The sequence below is a fragment of the Aedes aegypti genome, chromosome 1 (assembly GCF_002204515.2).
Source record: "Aedes aegypti strain LVP_AGWG chromosome 1, AaegL5.0 Primary Assembly, whole genome shotgun sequence".
NCBI classification, from domain to species: Eukaryota; Metazoa; Arthropoda; class Insecta; order Diptera; family Culicidae; genus Aedes; species Aedes aegypti.
In genome coordinates this window covers 197,446,413-197,470,064 of record NC_035107.1, presented here as the reverse complement: position 1 = coordinate 197,470,064, position 23,652 = coordinate 197,446,413, and the positions used below count along the sequence as shown (strand labels likewise).

The 23,652-nt window shown below is 40.2% G+C and overlaps 2 protein-coding genes across 3 annotated transcripts in view; one reads left to right on the top strand and one right to left on the bottom strand.

The window, feature by feature from the left end:
- The first annotated feature begins 3,003 nt into the window (after positions 1-3,003).
- Positions 3,004-4,174, top strand: LOC5567767 (putative ankyrin repeat protein RF_0580). The gene is made up of 2 exons (XM_001657617.2): positions 3,004-3,628; positions 3,697-4,174. The coding sequence occupies exons 1-2, from the start codon at positions 3,065-3,067 to the stop codon at positions 4,057-4,059; spliced, it is 927 nt and encodes a 308-aa protein (XP_001657667.2). The 5' UTR covers positions 3,004-3,064; the 3' UTR covers positions 4,060-4,174.
- Positions 4,055-23,652, bottom strand: part of LOC5567768 (protein Skeletor, isoforms B/C) — a 64,087-nt gene continuing 44,489 nt past the window's right edge. Inside the window, exons 4-8 of one of the 2 annotated variants that reach the window (XM_001657618.2) lie at positions 23,245-23,504; positions 7,986-8,085; positions 6,698-7,360; positions 6,447-6,640; positions 4,055-6,390 (exon numbers count right to left, since the gene is read on the bottom strand). In XM_001657618.2, coding sequence (XP_001657668.2) covers positions 4,240-6,390; positions 6,447-6,640; positions 6,698-7,360; positions 7,986-8,085; positions 23,245-23,504 — 3,368 coding nt within the window. In that variant the 3' untranslated portion in view covers positions 4,055-4,239. Of the gene's footprint in view, positions 6,391-6,446; positions 6,641-6,697; positions 7,361-7,985; positions 8,086-14,999; positions 16,025-23,244; positions 23,505-23,652 lie in introns of those variants that run through there. The other variant, XM_021856730.1, reaches the window with a different exon arrangement.

Genomic DNA, 23,652 nt, shown 5'->3' with positions numbered 1-23,652 from the left:
AAATAATGCGCTCTCGGGCTAGCCATTGGATATGAATAGAAAGCGTTGCGTTTGGATGAGCATCTAATTTCTTCCGAAAGAGGTGCACTTTGCGAAAAAGGACCACGTGATTATTGAGCTGAAATCGAATTCAGGTTATCTAAGATTTTTTGTATGAAAATTGAAAATAATTTGAATGGCGCGTAAGAAATCTCAAATATTTTGCCTCTTTAGGCAATAAAGAGAGAGACATATACATATCAATGTATAAGGTGTACTTGCGCTTTTGGTGATGGTGGTTGTTGCTGTACGGTGGCTGGCTTGGTGGTAGGCGGTGGCATGCATGCATCGGAGGGGTGGCTTGCACGGCGATAACTGGTGGCTTCACTGGGGTGGGTTTTTGGCGAAAGTTGGAAGCTGCCGCAAAGATTGCGTTGGAAACCTCTGTGCAGAATGGTGGTGGTTGGTGGCATACACGGACGCAGCAATAATCACTTCGACGAAGACTGGTTGATGGATAACACGGGCGCAGACAATGCGTTTTGGAACCTCTGCGATGGCCGACTCTATTCATAATCCCGCTTAAAGGACTGCCTATTCCCAAAATGGAGATGATTGGAAATGGTCTTCAATGGAGATCTTCGGTCCGCAATTCCAGAATCCTCCAGATGACTGTGGCTTGGGGCTGGGCATTGGAGTATTGTTCGGTTTAGACCAGTCCAAAAGGCCTTGCGAATTTCTGGGGATGCACAAAAAGAAGTCCTCCGGCTTGGGACCCTGAAGGTCAAAACGGAAAGGCCCAGAAGTGGAACTATTCAGGGAAATTAGCAAACCTTAAAAATGTCTTTCTCTTCCTTCACCAAACTAATATTTGACAACAATATTAACTTTTATTTTGAAATTATATTCAACTATAGGAATTAATTGAACTTTTTGTTTGATGGTTCTATTGTTTTAGCTGTACACAGTTAAAATTACACTCTTAAAAATAATGAAAATTACTCTAGACGTAATTCTGGTTATGACTGAATGACACATGATGTAAATGATAAGATGTATTGAACAAAAAATGTAATTTTACATGTTAAAGGACACAAAAACGGTGCAACTGTGATCGACAATTCCAGAATCTGACACTAACGTATTTGAAATTGGACACTAATTTACGTAATTCGGCTCGCTTCTTTTATGTGCATCCCAAAAGACGTAAATCACATTATTTTTTGGTATTGTGTATTTAAATTTCAATGTAGCATAAACAGATTAGTATAGTAAAAGTAAACCAAATTCATCTATTGTTACAGCATTATGTTCAATTTTCAACTAAAAATTCTTGAATGTTACATGATCGTGTAAATTTAAAGTGCATTCGATTGAAAAATAAGCGATTTGTCGTTGACACATCAGTTTATTTTGATGCACTTCAAATATGTGCATGGAAATAAACTGAAATTCACAACATGTTTTTGGCTGTGTATAACAAAGACACATAATTTCAATCACATTATACATTTTTGTAACTAACCGTACTTTTAACTGTTTATCGTACTTTTTAACACTTGCCGTATTATTGGCTTTAAGTTTTTACTAGCTCTTAAGTTTTTAACAAGCTTATTAGATCTAAAAGAAAAACCACCAATTAATTTTAAACACCATAGTTTAACACAAAACATTATTTTATGTTTTAAGAATACACGGCGCGAACTACAAATATCTATGATAGTCACGGACGGAATGCAATAAATTATTTCCTGAATTATTCTTTATTTAGGACAATGCACAATGGACCGAATCGACAATTTAGCCGGAAAAAAGTGTTTTCTCTGTTCTCGTCGATTTTAGACGTTCGATGTCTTCAGAGAAGTTATTCGTAATTGAGTTTTGCATCTTTTAAGAAAAAAGTTGAATAGGGTGGCCCTTATTTAAGTTAAAATTTTGACTCAAACTTTTTGTTTGATGAAATTCGTGGCTGCACTCTTCTGCAAACTTCTAGAAAATGTTTTTTGAACAACTTTGTCGAAGACACTTTTGATCTAACTCTTCATTTGAGCTAAGTAAATTGATTTTGAAAGTTTTAACATAGGGTGGACCCAAAAAAACAGTTGGTCTAACTTTTTTATTTTCAGTGTTACGTGAATGTGGTCTTGTGAAGAGTTGCAGAGGAAGTAAAGATACACATTTTGCCGAACATCGCAAGTTTGTAATTCTTGTAATTTTGAAGTTATAAGGAAATTTAAGTGAAAAACTATGAATTATTTAGATGCCCATAACTCATGGAGTTGGTTCAATAAAATTTTTCTTTTAGTGGCATTCGAAAGGCCATACAATAGGCAACTTTTGCTGCAAAAACTGCGACAACTTAATGTTTGTAAATTGAGAAAATTCACTTCAAAAATACACTTAAAAACTCGAAATTCACTTATAACTCACAAGATTTTAAAGTTAACGGCGTGGTGTCTTCAGCAAAGTTGTAGAATTTAACTATATCTACAACTTTTCCATACACTACTTATGTCGCTTTTATATACTTGCTCTTGTAAATTTTGTGTGGTATTATGATTTTATTATTATTTTACCAGTACTCAGTAGCATAATTCACATATAATTCAAAATGTAAATTTGTGCCAATACAACTTAAGAAACTTTAAATGTTTCGTCATTGTGACTGCTATTATTGTGACTGAGATTGAAATTTTTTCGAACCATCTTTATTTCTAGATTTCATGAAATCGCTTGACTCCTAGATGACTTCTTTGAGATATTTGAATAAAATAAAATCTATTGGTCTCTCAAAAATAATAAGTAAGGTTTAGAAGTTTATCAGAGTGTTTATATTTTTATATCCATCTGATTTCATTAAATTGAAACTTTAATTCAAACGAAAGCTTGAGTATTATTTCACTTTTTTGCTCACAGACAGCGCTGTAATGAAAGCTTTTTCAAATCGAGCTTTTCATCGATTCCATACGCATGCGCCTCGCAATTTCATCGATCTAACCGTAACCACGCGCCAAACTACATTGAGCCAGCATGTTTGCATACCGACATAAGAAATAATCAAATCCAAAATAATAGTCTTGCAGTTATGTCCACCATCACACCGCAGGAGAAACTCATCCACTCAGACGATGGATTTCTCGTCTATCTTATCAAGCAGACAACTTCAACCATCGGTCTCCGATGGGACTTCTCTGAACCGCTGGAGGCGCCATTCGATTTATTCAAGGTGGAAAAGTGCTACAGCTGCAAGCGCAACCAATGGCAGATGGTGCATTGGGGGAAGGCTTGGTCCGTCACCGTTCGCAACTTAGAACAGAACCTGTGCTATTCGTTCCGGATAACTGCCCTTAAACAAAATGAGGAAGACGAAAGTTTCGGTTGCGTGAGAAAGTCCGAGATATTCAAATCTTTCACACTGCCGGACGTACCGTCGACGATGGCCATTTTTCGGGCAGTGAAAAAGAGTCAACCGGCCTTGATACGGAAACTTTTGAGCATCAAACCGGAGTTGGTTAACGTTCCGGTTAATGGGGAGACGTTTCTGTATCAAGCGGTGCGCAATAATAACTTGGAGGTGATCGATTTGCTGTTGGAGTTCGGTGCGAATGTGAATCTTGGGGTTCCGAGCAATTCGGAGACGCCGTTGCACGTGAGTGACAGCTACGTATCTATACGTTCTCATTTAGTTTCGATTGACAAAGTTTGTTTACATTGCAGTTGGCCATCTACAACAAGAACATCAAGATCGCCCGTCACTTGCTTGAGCACGGGGCAGATATCAATGCTGGGAACTGTATTGGAATGACAGCTGGGCACTATGCGATCGACACGAATGATCTACACACGCTGAAGTTTGTTCTAACGCACGGAGGGAGCACGGAGTCACGTGATCGCTGCAGCTGGACGTTGATTTTTCGAGCGATCTACATGCACACCAGCATGGAGATTATCAAGTATCTACTGGAGAGAAAGTGTCGGTTGAAAATTCGAGACAAAAACCGACTGATGCCGTTGGACTACGCTCGGCTGACGGATCAGCAGGGGGTCATCAATCTCATCAAACGACGACTCAAGATCTAATTGGAACGCCATCGAACGGCATCTTTATTGGTATTTACAGTTTGTGTGTAAAACTTTAAGCACAATTTTGTAGTTCACTTCCACTGAAGTGTGTTCGATTTAAATAAAACTTAACTAACAATACTTAACCCAAAACAAATTATGCAGCAAGGAGGCACTGAGCGTTATGATGGTGGGAGTTTACAGCGCTCTTCGGAGGAGTATTAAAGGAGAGACTACAGAAAGCAGTGTTGTCATTGACATGGTCGACGTGCTGCTAACGCTCTTGCGTTGCTCTTCCCAGCCGTCATCGTGACTATCTCCGTGGTGGTCTGGATGATGATGTGCTTCACGCTTTTTTCGGGACTCTTCCGGTTGTTCTTCGACTGGCTTGATAATCGATAGTTTGGTGGAGATGGGTTTTACACTGAGATCTTTGTTGTCTTGCACGTTGATGCCACCGGGGACCAAGGGGTTGGCATACTCTGAAACTGGTGGTTGTACTGAATTTGATCCACGAATTCCGTAGATTGGATGTGAGTCTGGCGCAACGTAATCAGAGATGGGTGGGATTTCTCCACGGAAAGGTCCGAATTGGGGAGTGTCTCTGATGAATTGTTCTGTCTTGGAAACGGACTTAATGGCTTCGTGTCGGACATTGCTCGGCGAATTCAATAAAGATACATCAAGTACCGCTTTACCATCGTATGAAACTACGGATCCTTCTGGATAGACTTTGACAACGTTTTGCGTCTCTGGTGGAAGGTAATACGAATCTACTCGATCGTCAGGCATTGCCATCTTATCTTCACCTTCTTCAACTTTCATTTCCTTCAAGTCGCCAGTTAACCGTTCAATGCCATCCTTTCGATCTCCAACTTCGGCTGATTTGTGCGCCATAGCCATACTGTCCAGGGGTGATGGAATGAACATTGGTTCGAAAGCCTGCCGCTGTGGTTCACCACTGCCAATCATCAAAGCATCACTCTCTATGGCTTCGTCAATATCGTAGTCCTGTCGCCGTTGAATCATATCCCCATGATGGCGCAGTTGATCGTCGTATTCGGCATTCATCATACCATTGCGACGGTAGATCGGTTTGAATCCACTTTCTACTACTACGGAACTTGGCTCAAATCCAACGCTGGACTGCGGATCAACGGGTGTTTTGTTTTCGTGAACGTCATACGGAGCTTTGAATATTGGTTTCACGTTTTGGGGTTCTACCAGGACCGGTCGCTTGGTGAGACGAATGGGAAGTGTGATCGGAGCGGGTTCGATCTTCTTGAGGCTCATGGTCAGATGTGGAGAAACATCGGGAACCATGTATGGAACGGTTTTCATGGGTTTCACGAGCATCATTTCCATAGGTTGATGAATCATTGACTGTGGAGGTGGTGGAGGAGGAACTTTGCGGAATGGTTTGATTTCTGTTGGTTCCCCGAGCAGCAAAATTGGCGCAATGGCTTTCATGGGGAGCTTTGTTTTGGGCATAAATGGTCGCATCAGTGGGTTGACCGGTTTTTGGTAGTGGCTGATGATCATGGAAGGCTGAGGTATGTTGTATGGGCGAGAGGGCCGACCATTGACGGGGCGTCGTTCAACGGCGATTGGTCGTCTCATGGGAAGCTTTACCGGCCGGAACATCGGACCACTATTTGGCGGACGTAGATAAACTGGTAATCCAGAGGAGCTAAGAATCGGCTTTCCATGGTGCATGATTTCAGAGTGAGACAGAGGATGCTGTTCATTGGAGGTGTAGTTTGCATATGTTTGATTGTTCTTCAGTTTTTCTTCGAGGTCTTCGGCAGCTCGGATGCCTTCTTCGATGATTTTGGACATTTCTGGGTCGTTTTCTAGATCCAACTTCAAGTTCTCCGTTGGTTGATCAGCGGTCATCTTATGGTTTTTGATCAGATCCTTATCGTTTTTCTGAACAAAGTTCTCATGTTGTTCCAGGAATGTGTCTGATGGCAGCAATTTGGATTCGTGTCGAATTGACGGTTCAGCATTAATGCCTTCTTCGTTAGGATCCACGTAGACCTCATCGATTTCGCTCGGGGCAGCTACATCGCACGCATCGTGGACGTTGATTCGCCATCCCAGGTAACGATGAGTGAAACACTGATAGTAGACGGTGTCAGGAGTGTCGGCATCGGGAGTCCAGGTGATGATTCCTGGCTCACCGGGGTCGCATTTCAAGGTGAGACTTCTCTGGTAAGCACCAAACGAAGGATACGAGTCCGCAGGGGGACCATCAGGATTTGGAGTCCAGTTGCATAACCGCCCAACGCCATTCGGAACTAGTTGGCCATTGCGATTCTGGTGAACTCCGGCAAAAATTCGAATATTCTGAAAAAGAGTTTCTTAGATTACTTCCAGGCTGATAACGATAACGCTATTACTACCTTTCTGGCTTCCTCGTCCTGATGTTCGTAGCCCCCAACAGAATCATCGGTAATGTAGAATGGGTGATATTTGGCAGGAGTCTCTGGATCGTTGCCGCCTTCAGTTACGAAAGTGTATGTTTTACCACGAACCACGTTGATTTCCGGGATAAGAAGTCCATTGATGTACCACGAGATACCCCATCCAACATGACCTGAAACAAATATTCCTGTAATCGGTTTATACACGCACGAGAATTCAGGTAACTTACCGGTGATAGCTGGATAGCCTTGTTTGCCTCCGGTAGGACCCATCTGAGCATAGAATACTCCATCTTCCGGTTCGTAGCACTGAACTGGAGGTATCTCCCAGGCACCAGCCTTAGCGGGCGGTCGAGCGGTTGCCGGTGCATTCGGACGTTTCATGGAATCTACACGACGATTTGGCTCCAGACTTTGCAGTTTCTGAGGGCTCTCATGTTGCTTTTGTTGATCCGATTCCGGTGTAGGGCAATTCCAGTACGGTTGGCGACCGAAGTCAACTTGTTTAGTATCTTTCAGGTACTGTGAATGGAATGAGACTTCGTAGCGTTGATTGAGAGGTCCGATTGCCCAAACGATCGCTTGCGATCCGTTGGTGAAGATCGGAAGATCCAGATGATCCGATGCTCTCAACGGCCGTTGATAAGTTACGATGGAGTAACCGTTAACCATGGCGGCGTTCAACAGACGGATCGAACTACTGTTTTCGTTGATCCTCGTGTCCGGGCAACTTCCGCGAGCTCCAGAGCACTGTGACTTGGCATCCAGATAGTAGTCCTGAGCGTATCCCTTTCCGGTAGCCTTATCAACCCACACGACTGCCACATCAGCTCCCACCATTATGCTGCGTGAATGATCCGGAGACACCCCGAATGACATGTACTCTCCATCCTCTGCTCGCGAATGCATTGGAAGAAAGAAAGAATGAGAACCAGTCAATGATCAACATCATCATCATTATCATCATAAAGCGGCAGCTGTTAGGTAACAATTAGATAACCTCGCTGAATGGAGTCAACGGACTTTAAATACAATGTCGTTATGCGCGTACCCCTCGACATTCAGTTTTTACGCTGAATACAGGCCAACGGAGTGCATACAGCAGTTAAATGACTTCGGGCTCACATAGAGTGATCGGCCAACAGGAGTAATAAATTTGCACTGAGTCTCCGCATTTAATGGGAGAAGAATGACATCGTTTTGACGTGCTTGACTCGCGCCCGCAATCTCGATTACGTGATACCGTCACTTTCTCGCACTCGTTTCTCACCACTGACCCAGTGACCTTTCCAGCGCGATGCAGGCCTTTCAGTTCATCGTCGAGTTGACATGCGTTGGTTGAGTTGCGAAACATCTAGATTTCCCATTCAGATACCCGTTACGGGAACCGTTGGGGTTCGCCAATTACGGTGCACCTGTTATTATCGTCGTTTGATCAGGGGTCATTTTTTCTCATGTCGAAGGGGAACCGTTCGCTTTATGATCGAAGTAAAGGGGTACCTGATAGTTAGTACTCACCTAATTTGGCTACCAATTGGATGACGATGCTCTCGCCGGCGACGGCCCATCGCACCTCGAATGCCAGGTCATCCAGCAGCACTTCGCAGTTCAGTTTGGACTGACCGTGTTGAGTGTGATCGATTTCGGATGGGAAGAAAGTGGAGCAGTGTATGAGTAATGAGATGCATGGCGGCGGCGCGGAATTATAGGGAATGTCCGGAAAAGACAAATGCCGTTGAACGCTGATTGAATGATAGTGTAGCATTGATTCCACTCGTGACACAATTGATACAAATAGTTGAAGATCGTGGGACGTATTTGACCTTAATGTGGTGTGTGATGAGGGTTAGTTGTTGGTTTCCCTAGCTGGTTGAGGCAATTAGGTAAGAAACAAAGGAAAGACGAAAGCAACACCTACTGAAAGGTTAAATACACCAATTATATCAAAAATGTTCTACTAGGGAGATATGTTCATATGAATGCAACTGGAATTGTTATTATTAAGCACCAGAACCGATCTTTAAATAAGATGATGAAATAATACAGCAAAAATGGAGTAGAGCATGTAAATTATGATTCTACTGTTAATTTCCGAACAACACATACATTCTAAATTACCTACAATCAAAGAACTTGACCTCAGCGCCCTAGATTCCGTCGTTAATATAGCGCTCAGTAGGGGTCGTGTTTTGGACCGCATGACGTTAACTACGCCATGTGATTTGCTGCATTTGAATTAGAAAAACTTTCTATCAGATGTTGTTGTAAGGATTACACCAGGAATTCCATCAGAGATTCCACCAGGATCTCCATCAAAATTTCCTGCATTTCCTGCTAAAGTTTCAATCATGAAGTCCACGAAGGATTACATCAGGAGTTCCATCAGGGTTCTCATTATGAGCTTCTCTAGGGATTCCATCGGATGTTCCTCTTTGGATTCCATTGGAGGTTTCTCTAGGGATTCCACCATGGAGATTTCATCTGATTTTCTTCTAGGGATTCCATCAGGAGTTCCTTCAGAGATTCCACCTGGATTTTCTATCAGGAGTTTTTTTTAGTGATTCCATTAGGAGTTCTTCTAAGGATTTCATTAGGTGTTCCTTCAAGGATTCGATCAGGAATTTCTCCAGAGATTCCATCAGGAGTTCCTATAGGGTCTCTAACAAGATTCTCTTAAGGACTTCCATCGGAGTTCTCCTGGGGATTTCATAAGGAGTTCCTCCAAGAATTCAATAGTTCCTCCATAAATTTCACCTGGAATTCTTCCAGAGATGCTATCAGGAGTTCCTTCAGAGATTATATCAGGAGTTCCTCTAGAAATTCCATCAGGATTTCTTCAAGGGATATCATAAAAAGCTCCCCTAGGGATTCTATCAGGAGTTATATCAGGAATCTTACCAGGAATTTCTCCAGGGATTTCAGCAGGAGTTTTTTCTGGAGATTTAATCAGAAGTCTCTTCAGAGACACCACCTGAAATTCTTCTAGGGATTGCCTCAAGAAAATGCATCAGGAATTCTTTTAGGGATTGCATAAGGAGTTCCTCCAGGGTTTCCATCACGAATTCCCTTAGGTATCTTATCAGTAATTTCTTCAGAAATTTCAACAAGAGTTGTCCCTCAGAAGTTCCTCTAGAGATTTCATCATAAAATTCTTTAGATATTCCACCTGGAACTCTTCCAGGGATAACATCACAAATTCTTCTAGGGACTACATCGGGAGTTCAGAGATTCCTCAAGTAATTCCATTAGCATTTTTTCTTGGGATTTTATGAGAAGTTTCGCCAGGCACTTTACCAGAAATCCCCTTAAGGGATTTCATCAGGAGTTCCTATAAGGATTCCGGCAGAAGTTCTTTCAGAGATTGCATTAGGTCTTCCATCAGGCATTACATCAGAAGTTCTTCTAAGGGTTCCATTAGGAGTCCTTCTATGGATTTTATCAGGAGTTCCTCCAAGATTTCATCAGGAGCACCTTTAAGAATATCAAAAGTTTCTGTGGGAATTCCTTTAAGAGTTCCTTCAGATATTCTATCTGGAATTCTTACAGGAATTTTATTAAGAATTTCTCTAGGGATCATAAACACCTTCTAAGCAACCGCAAGTAATTTGGGAATCCATCAGTATATCCTCCAGTGATTCTATGACGAGTACCTCAAGGGATTTAAAATGTATTTCCGCCAGGGATTCCTCTGAGAATTTTTTCAGTAATTCCACCAGGAATTCCTTCAAAAATTTCGTTCCAACTAAAAATCCTCTAAGGATTTTAACTAAAAATTCCACCAGAGGTTCCTCCATGGATTGGATCTGGAAGTCATCCAGATAATTCTCCATGATTTCTATCAGGAATTCCTTCAATAATTCCTGCTGAAATTCTTTTGCAAAAAAAAATCCTCAAGAAGTACTGCAAGGAATTGATAGATAGTAGTGTCCCTTCAGGGATACAAGAAAAAAACTTTGAAGGAAACATTGGAAGAATTTAGAAATTAATATATTTAAGATTCCCTAGAAAAATCCTCTGAGAATAACCTGGGGAAACCTTTCAAAAAATGTAAGTGGAATCTCGAAAAGAATTTCTGGGGAAATTCCGTGTAGGAAATTTTAAGAGTTCTTTTGCAGTATTTTTTTGTGGAATCCCTGAAGTTTCCTGGTGAAATCCCTCCTTGATGAATCCTAAGAGAATTTTTTGGTTAAATCACTGTAAGAGTTCCTGGAGTTAATTTCGGCATGTATCTCTGTAGGAATAATTAAAAGAATTTCTAGCAAAAATTATAAAAGACTACCTGAAGCAATCCCTGCAACAATATTTGGGTTAATCGCTGAAGGATTTTTGGAAGTATTCCTAGGGAAACCACTAGAAGAATTTTAAAAGGAGCGATTCCCGGAGGAATTTTAATGGAATTCCAATATTATTTTTTTGGGAGGGATTCATTGAGCAGGAGTATATCTGGGGCTTCCATCAAAAGTTCCTTCTGAGATTTCGACTGGAATTCCTCAAGAGATTTTATCAGGAGTACCTCAAGAGATTATATCCTCTAGGGATTCCATCAGGAATTCGATCAGGAATCTTGTAAGAATTCATCCAGGGATTTCAACAGGAGTTCCTGTAGGAATTCTATCAGGGGTTCTTCTAGGGAATTCATCAGAAGAGATCCTCTGGAAGTCTAGAGATTACATCGGAAGTTTCTTCAGAGATTGCACCTGAAACTCCTCCAGAAATTACATCACAAGTTCTTCTAGGAACTCTAGGGTTTTCATCAGGAGTTCCTATAAGCATCCCGTCAGAAGTTCCTTCAGAGATTTCAGAAGTTCCTTCAGAGATTTCAGAAGTTCCTTCAGGGATTACATCAGGAGTTTCTCTAGGGATTCCATTAGGAGTCGTTTTAGGGATATTATCTGGAGTTCCTCCAATAATTCTATCAGGAGTTCCTTCAAGAATATCAAAAGTTTCGGCAAGGATTCCATAAGGAGTTCCTTCTGAGATTTCACCTGGAATTCCTACATGAATTTTATCAAGAGTTTCTCTAGAGATTCCATTAGAAATTGCTCCAGGGATTACACCAAAAGTTCTTCCAAGGATTCCATCAGAAGGGCCTTCCTTAGTCGAGTGGTAAGAGTCCGCGGCTACAAAGCAAAGCCATGCTGAAGGTGTCTGGGCTCGATTCCCGGTAGATCCAGGATCTTTTCGTAACGGTAATTTCCTTGACTTCCCTGGGCATAGAGTATCATCGTATCTGCCACACGATATACGAATGGAAAAACGGCAACTTTGGCAAAGAAAGCTCTCAGTTAATAACTGTGGAAGTTTTCATAAGAACACTAAGCTGAGAAGCAAGCTCTGTCCCAGTGAGGACGTAATTCCAAGAAGAAGAAGAAGAAGAAGAAGATCAGAAGTTTCTCTAGGAATTTCATCGGGAATCTTCCAATAAATATAATTTGGAGTTTCTGCAGGAAGTTCTTTCATAGATTCTTTTTGAAATATTTCTATGATTTCATTATAAAATCCTCTTGGTACTCTATCATGCATACCTTCTGGGATAACATCAGAAGTTCTGTCAGGGATTCTATCAATAATTTTACCAAAAAAAATCCCTAGTAAGGATTTCACAAGTAACTTGAGAATCCACCAGTATATCCTCCAATGACTCAATGGTGAATTCCTCCATGGATTCAAAAAAGGAATTCCTTCAGGGATTCTTCTGAGAATTCCTTCAGTAATACCACCAGGAATTCCTTCAAATATTCCAATGGGATTTCCTCTAAGGACTCCAACTCAAAATCCCCTACATAAATCCTTCAGGGATTCCTCTAAGGATTCCACCAGAGGTTTCTTCATAGATTGCATGTGGAATTCACTCAGGTAATTCTCCATCAAGAAAACATTCACGGACTTCAGCTCAAATTCTCATAGGAACATGATTTTCTTTCAGAAACTCCATCAAATTTTTCTGGTGATTTTTGCGGGAATTTAAAAATCTCTTTGACGTTTTTCCAAAACATTTCTGTTACGTTTTAATCCGAGGCAGCAAAGCATCCAATCCGGACAAGCACTTGGCGGTGGGAGATTCTGGTGAATCGCTGGATCGAGGACCTAACAGATCTCGGTTGTCGGCAAGAGATCCAAACCCGTCGGCCAGAACAAATACCTGTCTGGTGGCATTCACAGAGTGGTCGGTGTCTGCTAACGGAGGTTCATCGAGCGCGAACGTAGAAAAGCTCCACAGTGAGGGGCATTTAGAGGAACGGAGGCGGTGCAAAAAGGTCCGAACAGCGAGACTATCGACCATTGTCGGCGCGAAGAAGACGGCGAGCAAGACGAGGTGACGAACTCTAGGGAGAAGAAGCCGTGAGTACACTATAGCATGCGCACAAGTGATGATCGCCCGCAGGGCAAGAAGGAGACCATAATCTGGCCGAAGACCATAGCATAGGGCATTAGCGTAGGAGTTAGCATTATCGAAGGCGTGTGATAGATGTCTGTGGGAGCGCTAAAATACAGAATGCTTCGAAATTAATGTTGTGGCTCTATATTCTTTTGGTTTGAGGGAAAAACCCAACATTGGTTTGACTAACTTTGGGGTGGGGTCAATGTTGGTCAAACCGTCTGAGTGTATGTGGGCTACATAAGTCAATTGTCGTATTTGCAACCTTTCTTTAGTTATAATTCAGATTGTAATGGTTTGTGAATTCAACAACAGTGAGGAGCTCTCCGTTCGTAGAAGTGCTGCAGTCATCGATATCGTCATCGCCACCGTAAATTTCAATTTGCCGTATTGTCAATTCTTCTTCTTTTTGACATAACATCCTCACTGGGACAGAGCCTGCTTCTCAGCTTAGTGTTCAATGAACACTTCCACAGTTATTAACTGAGAGCTTTCTTTGCCAAAGTTGGCATTTTCGTGTGGCAGATACGATGAGACTTTATGCCTAGGGAAGTCGAAAAGATCCTGGCCAGACCGGGAATCGAACTCAGACACCTTCAGCATGGCTTTGCTTTGTAGCCACGGACTCTATCCACTCGGCTAAGGAAGGCCTACGGTGCTACGAAATGAATATCTCTTATTATATAGCGAGTATGTGGTAAACACATTACGAAATATTACACAAATAACTCATTAGTACACATTTGATGGTTCTGAAAAGGGTCGATTGAATTGTTGAATTTGAGTAACATGGAAACTATGACTGGCCCGTAACAAGACTGAGGTGGTGGTGGTCAACAACCGCAAGTCCGAGCAACGGGCGGTTATCTCGGTGGGTGATTGCACCATAGAGACCAACTGATCCTTTAGGCATCTTGTGGTAATGATCGATGACAAGCTCAGTTTCGCTAGCCACGTTTAATATGCCTGTAAAAGAGCATCTATAGCTATAGCGGCGCTTTCGAGGACGATGTCCAACTATACATACTAAAGTGTGGAAGATTAACCTGGTCAAAAGCGCTTAGAACGAGCAGAAACCTAATGCGGTTGGAAAACACGCACAGGATAATAAGCTTAAGAGTAGCAAGCGCATACCGAACGGTATCTAAAGAGGTCGTGTGCCGGGATGACGCCCATCGGGATAATCATCAAGGAAAATGTTCAATGCTTTAACCAAAGAGGTGCCGGAGGAGTCCGCAACGCGTGTAAAGACACAACGCTCAGAGTTTGGCAGCAGGAATAGGATAACTTCACGAAAGATAGATGGACCCATCGGCTTATACCAAATGTATCAGATTGGTATAAAAGAAACCATGACGCAGTTTCTGTCAGAACATGGTTACTATAGGGTCGGGCACTCAGATTCTCCTGCGTGCCTCAATTGTGCTGGTGTGTGGGAAATAGCGGAGCATGTCGTGTTCGATTTCCCGCGTTTCATTGTTGTGAGAGATCGCATGCTCCCTACATGCGAAGGGTGCACGTCCCACGACAATGTACTCAAGAAAATGTGTGCGGATGTCGAGTGCTGGAATGCAGTAACTACGGCTATCACTCACATTATGCTAGAATTGCAGTGCCTATGGCGCGCCAATCAGTTGACTGCAGAGGATTTGCCCTGCCGAGGGTGGTCCCTTGTGACATAGTTTAAGTCGGCTAGGAGAAGCAGTTTACATTCTGATACATGTGTTAAGTGCTATATGCACTGGCCCCTTCCTGAAGAAACACCGTAAGGTGGGTCCGGAGAGATAAGGGTCTGTGGCCAAGGGTACTGTCTGTGCACTCTGTACACCTCAAAACAGACCTCATGGGCTGGTTTTAGTGGGTCGTCGGTGGTGGGTATCCCTAAAATCTCTGATTTACTTTCTCAGGGGTCTGATTGCAGATTTTCTCTTTGTGAAACACATTAAAACGCTACGGCTACTCAATATGAGAGAAGGATAACTGAAACTCTCGATTGCTGTTACCACGTGACTGTGCTGATGAATCATTACGCAATTTTTGTTCGGAATATGATCTTGGCGGAATTTTACAGTGTTATATAACTAACCATCCCAACTCCACCTCCACCATTCAATTAGAAAATCTATGTATAGAAAAGCAGCAATTATACTTACAAAGCCCAAAAAATGTACAGCCAATCCACTAAACGAGCGCGCAAGTAGGCAGATGCGTGTGTGTTTGTGTGATGATTGCATTCTGTTCTCACAGCCTTTCAGTGAGAGGAGATTCTTGCTGCAGCAGTAGCAACACATTGTCAGCAACGCTGCTGGTGGTTGCTGTGGAACTAGTGGGCTATCTAGGCTAGATGAATAGCTAATGAATGGATCTAGTTAGGTACTAAATAGCTGTGAGACCCCGAGCAAACAAAAAATCACACACTACGGTTGACCGTTTTGACACGTTCGCGTTTGTTAATCGCCTGCTAATTGTTGTCATCGTCTGTCGTTTTATGTACAGCTCTATACAATGTGCCCCATTGTTGTAGTCGATGGTTGTCGGTCAGCCACTTTACCGCTCCTCTGTCAAAGCTTCCCTTCGGTCGGTAATTATCGTCATCATTCATCGTGCGGCGGCGCGTGTCACAATCGAATTGTCACGATCGATGTTGAATTGGATGTTTTCATGTGACAATAATAATGGTACAAAGCGCCACCGTTTGCCATTGTCGACGCGTTAATAGTCCGGAGGTATCTTGAGTGTACATTGTCAATTAAGCAATCGGTGGCGAAAACGATGGGAAGCGAGATGGGTGGTAGATACATTAGCTTGTCACGCATAACAGTTAATGTGCAAATGGGTTGCAATTGCAGATCATGGTACATGAACGTAGCCAGGTTCTCTATTGTGAGGGGCAGCGAATGAGTACAATTTCTTCAAGTAACTCTTTAGAAAATAACGAGCTATTACTTAAGAGTTTTTACATAAATTGCAATTATTTTCCCAGTAATTCCTCAAGAAAATTTTTGGAAGGTTCCATCGAGGAAACCTATAGAAGTTTACCAGGGGTTCTTGTAGACATTCATTCAATACATTCTTCAGTTATTCCTACAGATACTTCTTCTACCACTCTTTTCAAAATTCATCATGAATTTTCATCATTTTTTTCCAAAAGGTTTGTTTTTGTTCTAAATATTCCTTCATAAAATTCCCTTTGAATTGTTCAAACGTTTTTCAATGATTATTAGAAAAAAATTTCTAGATATATATTTTTAAATTCAACACTAAATATCACTTCAAAATGAACCAGTCGAGATGAAAACTTTGTTAATAAACAATCATAAAATAAAAATAATCTAAAAACTCTTCAAGAAATTGTTTAGAGTGTTTCATCTTGAAATCCAACAGAAATGAAACCCAGAATTCTTTTTTCCAGAAAATTCGTCAAAGACTTTCTAGGAATCACTTTGAATACTTTATCGAGGACGTAATCTGATTCATTTTTTAAAGATATAAAATGCATCAATATATATTATTTTTAGAAATAACTTCAAGATTATGCAATAAATTCATTCAAACATTACACAAACTTCTTCATCCCGGTGGAATTTCTATAGGGCTGCTCGAAAAGATGCGGAATCATTTGGGGATTTCTGGAAAATTTGCTGTTCATATTTTTAGAAAATTTTCAAGTCGAATCAATAGAGAAACTGATAATAAATTTTCGAGCTGTTTTTTTAAGACACCGTCAGTGTTTTGCTGAAATGCTTTCAGTGTTTTGTGGAATACCTATAAATAAATGGAAAAAAAAACGAATTTTGTACTACACCATTTAATTCCACTAGAGTTTGCATCCTTTGACAGATTCGCGTATTTCGACCTCAACTGTCAGGCCGTCTTCAGTGTCGTGTACAAGTCGAGTCGAGCACACGACACTGAAGATGGCCTTACAGTTGAGGTCGAAACACGCGTATCTGTCAAAAGATACACGGATAAAAATCTGATCCCCAAATCATGATTTACAAATCATGAAATTCATAAATTGGTTAGCTCATAATATCAGGATCACAAATCATGGTTCCTGGAGTCATAATCATGATTCTTCATAAGCATAACATCCAGTGTGAAAACACTGAGCGGCGCACATTGATTCAACTTATTTGTATCGATCACTCTTTATTTGAGATGACAAAGTGGTTGAATGGTAGAGTACGTGGCTTGCAATCCGAAGGTTCGTGGCTCGAATCTCAGTGTGTGCTATTTTTTTTTATTTTGTCGATCATAAACGTATGCGCGACTCAGCCTTTTTGGCATATGAATCATGATTCCGAACAATCATTAACAAAAACCTAACGCGTGTTTTGCGTTACGGCAATCTGACTTATGGAATCATGAATCCAAATCATGGTGTATTTTCATAAGATGGAAACACACTGAAATCATGATATCATGAGTCATAATCTTGCTTTTGGATTCTGATTTCTACCCGTGTACAAACTCTAGTGGAATTTAATGGTATAGTACTAAATTCGGTTTTTTCATCTACTTAATAGAGAAATTGAGAGTTTACGTTCGTAAAACAAGTTTTTGCCTGTTGAAGTCTACTTCTAAGAAATACATTTAAATAGTTTCAAAAATTCATGCTTTTTAGTAAGCTTAACATATTATTGATTTAAATGGAATTTAATAAGGCCAAAATGTGTGCAATTTATATTCCTCAAACAATTCCTTGGAATTTGAGCACATGGTTCTCCATGCGTAAATCGACGTTTTCATCATTTCTAATAACAAGAATATATCGTTATTCTGGTTACTATAAGATTGTTATATTTTGCAAAAACATTGTTCCGTCAAGTCCCCCTGTCTAGTAACTTAGTGAGAGCAACAGGTTTTCAAGTTCATCCAAAAACTTCCTTGAATAAATACCCTCAATCTATTGGTGTAATCAACACTCTTTGGACGGGTTTTTAATATGGTACAGACCCTCATATTCATATAAGAAAACGAAGTACTTTATGGATCAGTATCGATGTTCCTGGTTATTAAGGCCCAAGTAAAAATGGAGCAAATGTCAAAAATGAAAAAGCAGTTATCGGCGTTGAAATCGACAAATCGAAAAAATAAAAACACACAGCTGTTTTATTTGCAAATTAAAAAGGCTGTGTGTTTTTATTTTTTCTGATTTGCTGATTTCAAGGGCGAAAACTGCTTTTTCATTTTTGACATTTGCTTCGTTTTTTCTTGCACCTTAAAGGACTCCATTGAGTTTAGGCCTAAAGATCTACAAGCATGAGCAATTGTACATTAAAATATATTAATAATCGCATGGACTTTTAAGCCTTCATATAACTAAACGGAATATTGCAATGAGTTGTAGGGAGTCATTAAAGAATTGATTTTCCAGCAAAATGCGCAGAAAATTTTATGAAAAACTCGTTTAAAACCCATTTTGGTCATAACCTTTTAGTGAGATTTTTAACATTTTTATGATTTATACAAAGTTGTTATTTATCTTAAGGTGAAACATCTCGGAATTCAAAGATGACCGCCACAATCGCCAACTTGTACCCCTACTCGAGCAGCAGAAAAGTGCTTCTGAATACCAAACTGAGGTATTCCATATCAGATAATTTCTAAAAACTACCAACCTGAATGAGGTATGAATGAGCCCTGCATAAGAGGAAAAATACCTTAAATAATATCTCATGCACAGGCGTTGCAGAATTCGCTCTCATTTGAGAATGAAGCACGATCAAAGCAAGCAAAGAAAAACATCCCATCTGTTGCGGTCCACGATCGTCATTGTATCGCAAGGTGTAACAAGTCTGATAAATGGAAGCAGCGAGCGAGAGCCCCAACGCGAGAGCGATGATAAAATCTATTTTTCTCGGTTGTTTACCGTTGGGGATAGGTGTTTTTCTTTACTGGCACGATAAACAATCCACGAACTTCTAATAACAACAGTGTCCCCCAGGCTTGGAGCATGTTTAGAGGGGTTTTATCATGCACTACTATCCCCCCAATCTGATCAAACTTGTAGCAGTATACGATAAACAGTCTCTCATAATGTGCAGCATGTTATGATAGTTACAGAGAGCGATACGTGAGAGATTCTCTCAATTTTCTCAGGATTCAATCCCTGCTCATGCATGTTCTACTATTACTAAACTGATAATTAGATCAGGTATTATAATACCTAAATGATACATGATGGATTTTCATATAAAAGTGAAATTTTCCAATAGTAGTTCAATACCTCCAGCAGTCCTCAACCGAATACCAAAATGAAGTATTTTTAATTGTTTTAAACATTTTTTTCAAATGCCATTATGATACCAAAATGAGGTAATGGAACAATACCTAATTGTGGTATGATACCAAAATATGGTATGCATAAGTTATTGCGAGTTATTCTTTCCTCCTCGAGCACTCATGTTATCAAAGACACTTTGTAGAATTCACAAAACATGTTAAAAATCATGGGATCAAGTTTTCTTAGGAGTCATTTACATGCAACGACATATATCTCAAAAAGTATATGAGATAGAAACAATGTGTCTTCGACAAAATTGTTTCATATTGCCACTTCTACAACTTTTTCCAAGCCATCATATATCTATCTGAATGTTATAAAATATTTGTTTTTTTTCTATCTCACTAATAGGTGGATTGCTCACAAAATTTTCGCATAAAAAGATGCTGTTCGATACCAATAAACTTCTCCAAAGAAACTATATTTCTAAAATCAACGGTTTTGGCGCTATTCAGAAAGCGCACAATATTGACAAAACACAGTGCAAAGTATTATAAACTCAATGCCTTTCAATGAGCTGTAGGGAGTATTAATTGGAGGTATAATCATAGAGATTAGGATTAAAGACTTTTGCATGTTTTTAGAGGGTGATAATAAACTTGTGGGACTGCAAATTAAAATTTTCACTTCGATGAGAAATTTTCTCTCAGGAATACTTAGAGTTCGTCGTGGAAAATATAAAGATGAATCCAAAAACAATTGCTAATAAACTGATTGATTCTTGTAAACTTCTTGAAAGAAATACAGAAAGAATTGATGAAAAAGTATCAAAAGGTTATTCGTAAAAAAATGCATGTTGAATTTTTTTTTCGTTACTTCGAATCCTTGAAGAATAATGGTTGGAAGTTTTAGTGAAATTCCTGATTCAATGCAGGAATGCTTCCTGTAAGAATTCTTGAAAAAATCCACTGTGAAGATTTGTTTAAATCTTTAGAACACAGTTCCTTAGAAATCCATTGTCAAAATCAAGAGTGGTTTACAGTAAGGAACCGATTTTGTCAGCCCCTCGATGAATTTTAGGCTGACAAAATAGGGAACCTGACAAAATCGGGTCATTTTATTTTGTTCTTGTTTTTCAAATTTTGACGTGTTACATGGTTACATGGGCTTTTAAGAGGGGACATGTGAGTAGCCATTTTTTTGATCCCCCTCCTTTATATTGATAATATCGATTTTTAACACTTAATATAAGGCATTGCCATTGCCCCCTCTGGCTATGCCCATGCGTGCATGACATCAAACATCATCATCAATTTTAATGCAAACGTGGTAAAACATGACGATAACAAGTTTTTTGACAAATTTAAAATAGGCTGACAAAATCGGGTCAAAAAGCTGACAAAATCGGGGGTAGACAAAATCGGGGGCAGACAAAATCGGGGGCAGTCAAAATCGGGGGCTGACAAAATCGGGTCAGTACTGTATAGAGGAATGTTTGGAAGATTATTACTTAAAAAAAATGTTCAAACGCTAGGAAAAATCATTCGAAAATTCATCAGCAGAACCATAGTGAAATTGCTCAGGAAACATTGTAGAAATTCTTCAAAGAAATCTAGAACAAAAATCTAAAGTGAGCCTGCTACCCATTTTCCCTCGATCGCAATTTTCAGTAGGTTGTAAACAAATAAACATATTTATTTGTAGGTGGCAATAATGCTAACGCAATACTTATTGAATTTCACTCGAACCGATAGAACGACAGCTGAGTTACTGTGGTTGGCGTAAAGTGGAAGGCAGCGTCTAATAGGAGACCTGGCTGTAGTTGCTTGCGTAAGTTCTCGAACAATTTTTAAGAATGCCTTCAAAAATGTCTGCGAAAATCCCTGAAACATTTCAGGGAGATGTTTTAGTTATCTCTTACCAGAATTGGTGCCCAATCAATGTCTAGTTGAATTTCTATTGGATACATAAGAAAAATTTGATAAGTTTTGGTAAGAACTTATCGTTTATTATACTGATTCCTGAAAAATCCTTGGTAGTAACGGGCTAGGTAAGGGTTGTTCAGTATAACATGAGAATGATTTCAATACCTTTCTGTGATTGAGGAAAAGAGCGTCAATTGCTTTCTCTTCAAGAGAATTGCTCTCTGGACTCCTTAAAAATGGGTGGCATGTTTCTTTTCGCTCAGGTGCTGTCAGTTTATTCGAAGATGGCCAACATGCCCCAGTGCCGTCCCATTGAGAATTTGTCGGCTCCCTTAGTGCTCTAGTGTACAAAATAAAAGGCAGTTGAACACAAGGATCCGGAATTGTATTCGAAGGATGGATGTCAGTGCCGTCCAGCGTTTTTGTGACTAAGTTGCGTCGTACGGCTAATCAGGACCCTTTCTCCAATATCCATTGACTTTTCTAAGATTAAACATAATGTTTTTAATGAAAAATACTGAATCGGCTGAATTTTTTTTACCGCACGGCTTTGAAAGTTCTGATTTTTTATTGAACACCCGTTAATCAAAAACTACTGTAAACTCTTCATATCTCGACATTGAAGAGACCATCGAGTTAGGGAGTTATCGAGTTTTGTAATACAAAACCAGTGCAAATGTGATCAAAGGGATCATCGAGGTAGCCATGAAAAGCAACTTTTACTATGGTTCTCTATCTCGATATCGAGATACCTATCAAGTAAAGGAGAGCTGGCTATGAATATCTGGAACAACTTGTAGAGAGATTTTTGAGAAAATTTATAGAAAGAGTACAGAAAAAAAAGAAATCAAGAATCATCAAAACATTTTTTAATGACCCAATTGTTTCATTAGGATTATACCCAGAGCAAATCTAACAAAATGTGAAATATACGATTAGTTTTAGCGTACTAGACAAATTTCAATTTTATTCATCGACTAGGGGGTGAAATTCACCTCCCCCCCTCTCCCCTCATGGCTACACCCAAGTCATGACAGGACGGATTAGTTACGAGTGGCGCTATTCGAATGGATTGATGCTTCCGTCGTTGATGCCGCGTTGTTGGCAATAGGTGGCAGTCTAGTGCAAATTATGATCAGTGGTTATGCGGTTGAGTTGGTTAATTGAGGGTGCTATGTTTTGTGTACAGGTGAGACTGTGAGGTGAGTTGGATATAAGACCATTAGAGCAATAAAAACGAGCAATTTCTCGGTACAAGGAATTGTACAAGAACTGTTTATTTATCATTGTCACGAATATGTTTTGCTTCGCTGTATAAAAGAGATATAAAACTGTCACTTTCAAAAGCTTAAGTCACTGGTTGTGTTGGGACGAAAAATAAACGTTAAATGAGTTTCAATGTGGATTGTTTACAAGCTATTTACAGTTGAATGTGCTGAGATTTTTCGATGTGATTCGTTGGTTAGCCGGTTTGCGATTTCCTTTCTTTTTGCCGCGTGAACAGCTACACAGCTGTTTTATTAACCTCTAGTTTCCATCTTAAACAAAAACTACATGCTAATAGTATAATTACCACTAATTTCTATCGCAATCCATTTAATTGATTAATTGTACCACTTTAAGAGATTTGTTTCGTGAAGAGAGCAGACGTGAAGGAAACTGACCCCCATCAGAGTCTTTTTTTTCAATCTCGGCTATCGACGGTTGACGGTTGAGATTGTTCCCTCCCGATTAGGGTGGCCCATAATGATCAAGATACAAAAACTTTAGGTTACACCACCCAAATTTGATCATTTGGACCCCAGAAGCCTTTCAAACTTTCACAGTAGCTTCCAAATGAACAAATTAGGGGGGTATAACTTAAGCTCCAAATAGACGGTGTAAAATATTTTACTGGGATCTAACAGTGGTCAAAACATTTATATGACTATCAGAATTTTTCAATTGCCTAATAAATGTTTGGGCTGCCATCAGGTTGCTGTCAAATATTTGACACCGTGTACTACTTACTTTTAGATTTTAACAATTTAATTTTTCTCATATTTCAGTGACCCAACCTTACTCCCGATACATCATGGATGAGCTGAAGTCGTCGTCCTTGATCGCTATCTACCGCAATCAGTAGAACAGTGATCCGACATACTCCAAAACTCCCTGCTCTTCACGATCATTAATCTGATGTTGTTGTTGTTGTTGGGCCGGCTGACGGCGCCGATTACTGTTGTTATTATTAGGATTTTTTACCTGTGGGCTGATGCCCAGCATCTTCAGCGACGGAGGAACGTTGATCTGGTCCGGGATGCGAACGTGGCCAAAGTCAACGGTGAAGGCTTCGCACCACACGCCGAAATGTCCGATGTCGAACACGGTCAGATCACCTGGAAGGGTTAGCACGATGGTCTTTTTGTCGTATCGACGAAGCGGGGTTTCCTTGCCGTTCTCGTCTGGGATGCGGATGCCCTGGGAGGTGGGCTTTGCCCCACGTCCTACCCAGAATTTGGCGTCTATGGATAGTGTGAGGAAAATGATTAGATTTTATGTACGCAAAAAGTTGTTCACAAACTACACTCATTGCTGCGAATTTATTTATAACCGTTAGATTTCCCATACAAAAACTCGATACACAAAGTGTAAGTAGTGATTTTAAAATAT

Coding starts and splice junctions, on each gene's coding strand:
- LOC5567767 (XM_001657617.2), top strand. CDS start 3,065: ATGTCCACCATCACACCGCAGGAGAAACTCATCCACTCAGACGATGGA. Junction 3,629..3,696: donor ATTCGGAGACGCCGTTGCAC/GTGAGTGACAGC, acceptor TTTACATTGCAG/TTGGCCATCTACAACAAGAA.